The following is a 6,132-nucleotide window of genomic DNA, read 5'->3' on the forward strand; positions in this document are numbered from 1 at the left end:
TTCGGTCGATGTATTTGATCGGATCCAAGGTCTCAAAGATTAATCCCGTGTAACATAATTTCAATTTGAGGGTAGTCTGGTAGAGATACTGATAAGTAATAAAATCAAATCGGGTATACGCGCGCCCCACGCTTGGTATTGCTGGCGCACAAAAATATAGCTAATAAAAAGGGGGAAAAAAGGGGTCTCATAGATTAATTTACTCTCATCCTGCCTAAATTAATTTAAAATGCCGCGGCTATTGAGGATTCCCTCTTGTATTATAAGTATGAATTTTTATAAATACAGAAGGTACAATCAAAATGAGTTTTATAAAAAAAGAACTGGCTTTTGTATAAATAGATATACGTAAAATTCCACTGAGTTTTGTTTCTTTCATATTTTGAGTGTTACCACCAGTACTACTAATGTTTAATAAATTCTTTTGTGTGTTCAGTACATAATGATTAAGATGTAATAGTGTTCTGAAGCGCCATGTACAAAAAATAAATACTATTTTTATAGTTCACATGTTATCTTATTTTGTTTAATATATATATATATAAGTATTACCCTTCAAATTCATATTTCTAAAGACTTTACTAACGAAACGACATATTGGATAGATTAATATAATTACAAACGCGCGAAATCTCTAAATATTCTCCACATAGATGTTTGTTTGTTTGTAATTAAGCACAAAGCTACTCAATCGGCTATCTTGTGCTCTGCCCACCACGGGTATCGAAACCCGGTTTCTAGCATTGTAAGTCCGCAGACATACCGCTATGCCGCTGGGAGGCGCACATAGATGTAAGAATGTCAGTTGGGAATACGTTCATGTTATGAAAAACGTGACCATCACATTATAACGCTCCCACGGCTGAAAGGGCGAGCATGCTTGGTGGGATGGGGATTCGAACCCGCGACATGCAGATTTCGAGTCGAACGCCCTAATCACCAGGCTATGCCAGGCCGATTTTTTAGGAGTCCAGATTTGCACACTTCTCTGATGGTGGATGCATCTTAGTTTGGCGTCAATCTTCCCAGGAACAGACTCAGCTTGAAAGTTTGGTCTCGAAATGTTTCTGTTCACTTTATATCTTTACATCTATGAAAAAAACAAAATACTACAGATCTGACTTTTAGATTTCTGTTGATGGATTTAACTGTTTTCATTCATTTTAGTTTGTAATATATGAGATATTACATCAAGATAAAACTGATGATAATTATAATAAAATCCCTCTTTGTTTGAGTTTTAAGTTTTGCTCTCATTACATATGTAATTCAAACACCAAATAATGTAGTCTGTGACTGAAAAATAGGCAAATATTCACTGGTCAGCGTAAAAACAAAAAAAAAAACAAAAAACGAAACTTACAAAACATCACCAAAGTAGCGTTTTCATTTCGAAACTCAGTATCCTTGAATGACAAGTTAGATAAAATGTAACGAAAATTTTTTAGATAACTTTATTATTATTATAGGTTCATTTCTTTGTAAAAGTTAAGTTGTTTAAAAAGAGAATTCAAGTCTGAAAATTATTCAGTTATAATTGAAAGACTTACAAGTTCGAAGTGGCTGAAAAACTGTTTTTCTCTTACTGAACCGAGAATGATGAGCAGCACGAGGAAATGAACCAGGTAGATCATATACGTCAGCCTGCCAAGGACTACAAATGGTTTCCATGCCAAGAATGCATTAACAGGCCCTGTTAAAGGTTACAAGCGCTTTTAAGTAACGCATGTTTTATATCGAAACATTATCTTTAAGAATGACATGATTAAATATTTCAACTAAAACGAAAGCCTTACTATCACTATTTAAAACCGTAGAGCAAGAACAGATCTTGACATAACAACACATCATCTTTACTAATTTGAATATGTGTAATCTTCAGCTTTTAACTCGTGTTTCATTTAGACGAAAATATATTATTATAAATTGTATTGAAAATTTGACTTATTTAGTGGTATGATTGTGCTACCGTACAATATTTTATTGTTTATCTATTACAACAGATTATAATGAAGCTCCACTGGCATATATATTTTTGGAAGGAGGTCTTAATCGTTTGGAGATCAGTTTTAGTATTTTTTGTTTTGTTTGAAGTTAAACACAAACCTACACAATGGGCTATCTGTGCTCTGCCCACCACGGGTATCGAAACCCGGTTTCTAGCGTTGTAAGTCCGCAGACATACCGCTGTGCCACTGGAGTGGCAGTTTTAGAAAGACATTAAAATGTGCGTGTTGTAAATGATCAGACTATTTTTACACAGACTTAACACCAAGTTTGTCTAAAAGTTGAGGCTGTATATAATCGTGAAACAACTAGCTCGGATAGAAGATCAACATTGTACTCCGAAATTCTGCCTGAAATACATATCATGTTTAAAGCTACTTCAGCACTAATTTGAACTAACCAAGAAGTTGTGGATTTTTTTGTCTCTAATTTCATTTGAAGTACGAAATTCAGAAATTCGACACTGAATTCCATGGACACTTCTTGACTTGATGCTCGAAAATACTAGAATCTTAAATAACTCGTCGAGTGATAGCCGCTTCCCTTCCTATTTTCAGCTTTTGAAAGTTACTTTATTTAATATGTTTAGATGTTGTTTAACTGATAGCGCTTTTTGATTACTTAAACATTGCAATGTTAAAAGGTAGTATCTAGAACTGTGGAAATTGCACTTAACAGAATTGTTTATCATAATTGATTAACACATTGTTAAGCCAAAGAGTTGGCGGTGTGTACTGTTGATTAGTTGCCTTCCCTCTACTCTATCAGTTCAAACTTAGGAACAGCTATGCGTAGACAATCCTTCTGCAGCTTTGCGCGAATACTTGAAGTAAGCAAACTGCTGTGTATAGCACTGACAACTGCTGTGTATAGCATTGACATCTGCTGTGTATAGCACTGACAACTGCTGTGTATAGCACTGACATCTGCTGTGTATAGCACTGACAACTGCTGTGTATAGCACTGACACCTTTGTTTGTGTATGTGATCAGTTTGAACATGTGAATATTCTGTTCAGTGTCTATATAAATTTCCTTTATTCATTTATGTTGGTTTCAGGTTTTATAGTTTCTTTCCAGCCTCATATTAGACTGTTAAAACATCAAAATATGCTTTTCTAGGACAAAGTCTTCGTATTACAATATATATATAACTACAGGTTTTAAGATTAAGATGGGTTTTATTCTTGGAATAGTCATTCTAGAAACAGTCATCCAGTGAATTTATCATTTTTGCGTGTGAGTGTGTTCTAAGTGGTGTTTAAACAGTAAAAAAAAAAATCGTCAAGTAATTCAAACATTTAAAGATTAAAATTAAAGTAAAAGAATAATTCAAAGCAGTAAGTCCCAATTGGTAAATACAATGACTGCAAAACGATTCATATTTCCATAGAGCATTGGCTTATTCATAATGAGCTCAGAAGATATAAAGAGCAAGTTAAAAGTCATTGCATTTTCCCCGTATTTCCTTAATCACCTACGTTTTTTACTAAAACGTAAATTCTCAATGTAAATAACATGTTGACTTACAATAGAAGTTTGGCCTAGAATATACTGTAAACATCTGGAATAATCGAGAAGAGCTCTCACCTCCATAACCGCTGGTGCACGCAAAAATTATCCAAGCTAGTCCCAAGGCAAACACAGTTCTATGAACCGAACTGTAGAGAATTGTAACAAAGACGTTTGGTTTGATCCCGTTATGCCAGTCATAAGCTCCAAAAACAACAGCTAAACACGAGATCGTAGTAACGATCCAGCCAAGAACCACAACAATCTGAAAATAAAGCAGAAGTATGAAGATTATTCAACCAATGAAATGGATTTGTTTGTTTTGAATTTCGCGCAAAGCTACACGAAGGCTATCTGCGCTAGCCGTTCCTAATTTATCAGTGTAAGACTAGAGGGAAGGCAGCTAGTCATCACCACCCACCGCCAACTCTTAGGGTTACTCTTTTACCAACGAATAGTGGGATTGACCGTCACAATTATAACGCCCCCACGGCTGAAAGGGCGAGCATGTTTGGTGTGACGGGGATTCGAACTCGCGACTCTCAGATTGCGAGTAGAGCGCCTTAATCACCTGGCCATGCCGGGCCCTTGAAATGGAACAAATGGAAAATGTTAGGATCGTCTCTACAATATAAACAATAAAACATTTATGATTGTTAAAAAAATAAGTCAAATTAAAAACATTTCAAATGTATAAATGGTTCGTTCAATACTTATAATTTTACATTGTTCTATTTAGTATTTATCAGTTTCACAATTCCACCTTTTCTGTTTGAATGATTTTTAGTTTAACAAAAAAAAAAACGGATCAAAAATATTTGCTCCATTCGTAATACGTTAATAAAACGGATCAAAAATATTTGCTCCATTCGTAATACGTTAATAAAACGGATCAAAAATATTTGCTCCATTCGTAATACGTTAAAAAAAACGGATCAAAAATATTTGCTCCATTCGTAATACGTTAAAAAAACGGATCAAGAATATTTGCTCCATTCGTAATACGTTAAAAAAACGGATCAAAAATATTTGCTCCAGTCGTAATACGTTCTATACAGCAAATCACTATGAAATATAATCACATTTGTTTATAGTAATAACACCTTACAGGATTATTATGGTAATCAAGTACCATGTAATAAATATTTAACATCCACACACACTTACCGGTTTCATTTTCACGTTTTTATGTTTCTCCAGCAGATATCCCAAAATGATTCCAATACAGTAAGGGCCCAAATGAATATATGCCATAAAATGAACGTAACTGGTCATTTCCCTTACTGTTCTATACATTAAAAAAAAAACAAGTCTTAGACCATTTTTATTGCACTAAAACAAATTTTTTTAAAACTTCAGTTATGATAAAATACTCTTTTTTTTACGTTTAAAATTGTGTAAATGTTTATAAATAGAAATTTTGCATGGCTATAACTTTTATATTTGGATGTTTAGTATTCAAACAATTTTTTTACAACTGAAAATTGAGAAATATATAGTGAGCTTTCTCTTTGTAATAAGACAGTTTGAGAGAAACATATGTTTTCAAATATATATATATCATTTTTATAATACTTATTAGATTTAGCGGGTGCAAATTTAGATCTCGGACAAACCTTACCAACGCCATAATCAGAGTTTCTATTAAAAGACAGGATTTTCAGTTTTACCAAAACACTGTATTAACAAGGAGACTTATGTTTAAACAGAATACGTACGTTATTAAAAGATAGAAAAACTCATTAAATACATAAACCAATAGTTTTTTTGTAATGAATTATCAGCGTAAAGTGGCTAAAAGTATAAAGTTGGTGTGTAAAAATCGTATTCACAACTAGCAGTGGTCCTCAAAAACATTTGAGGTCAAATCAGTATCTTTATTGCAACAGTACTTCTGGAATTACAGGATTTCTAGGATATAAAATTTACTTACGTACTTGAAAATTGACATAAAATTGAATTTTCTAATTGTTGTTTTCCGTGAATTTTAAATTGGAATTTACTAGCTGTTCAAATTTTACAATGAACTGGAAAACTCAGAATTTTCTTTAATGCTCAGTTCAGTACGAGTTTAATCTTAAAGAATCTTTACTGGAAAATGTGACAAACTTTGATTATAAGAATCAATTTTTAAAATCTTGGTTTTATAGGGCAGCATATTCATTCAGCTCCAAGCATGCCATAAAACATTTTTTTTTTCAATTAAATTCAGCTGTTATAATATGTTTAAAAACGTTCAAGTAGAATCTCTCCGTCTTCACTTTCAAGAGATACTCTAGTAATTTATTTTATCAAATATAGTCCTCACTGTATTTAACAAATTTACTATTCTAACGTGATATGATTGATTTTATTTTTACAATTTTTGTCCACACATGTTTATCAGGTTTCATTTTGACAAATATAATATAATTGATTTTATTTAAAAAAATTTGTTTTCACACATGTTTATCAGATTTCATTCTGACAAATATAATATAATTGATTTTATTTTTAAAATTTTTGTCCACACATGTTTATCAGGTTTCATTTTGACAAATATAATATAATTGATTTTATTTTTAAAATTTTTGTCCACACATGTTTATCAGGTTTCATTTTGACAAATATAATA

At 32.4% G+C, this 6,132-nt stretch overlaps 1 protein-coding gene across 1 annotated transcript in view; it reads right to left on the bottom strand.

Moving 5' to 3' along the window:
• Nucleotides 1-1,550: 1,550 nt before the first annotated feature.
• The window catches only part of LOC106465508 (nose resistant to fluoxetine protein 6-like), a gene marked incomplete at its 3' end in the record, with an annotated part of 49,811 nt that continues 45,229 nt past the window's right edge, over nt 1,551-6,132 (bottom strand). The window contains exons 13-15 of the mRNA XM_013925735.2: nt 4,686-4,806; nt 3,597-3,783; nt 1,551-1,693 (exon numbers count right to left, since the gene is read on the bottom strand). Of these exons, the coding sequence (XP_013781189.2) occupies nt 1,551-1,693; nt 3,597-3,783; nt 4,686-4,806 (451 nt within the window). The remainder of the gene's footprint in view (nt 1,694-3,596; nt 3,784-4,685; nt 4,807-6,132) is intronic.

This window comes from Limulus polyphemus, unplaced genomic scaffold, assembly GCF_000517525.1.
Source record: "Limulus polyphemus unplaced genomic scaffold, Limulus_polyphemus-2.1.2 Scaffold1966, whole genome shotgun sequence".
Lineage (NCBI taxonomy): Eukaryota > Metazoa > Arthropoda > Merostomata > Xiphosura > Limulidae > Limulus > Limulus polyphemus.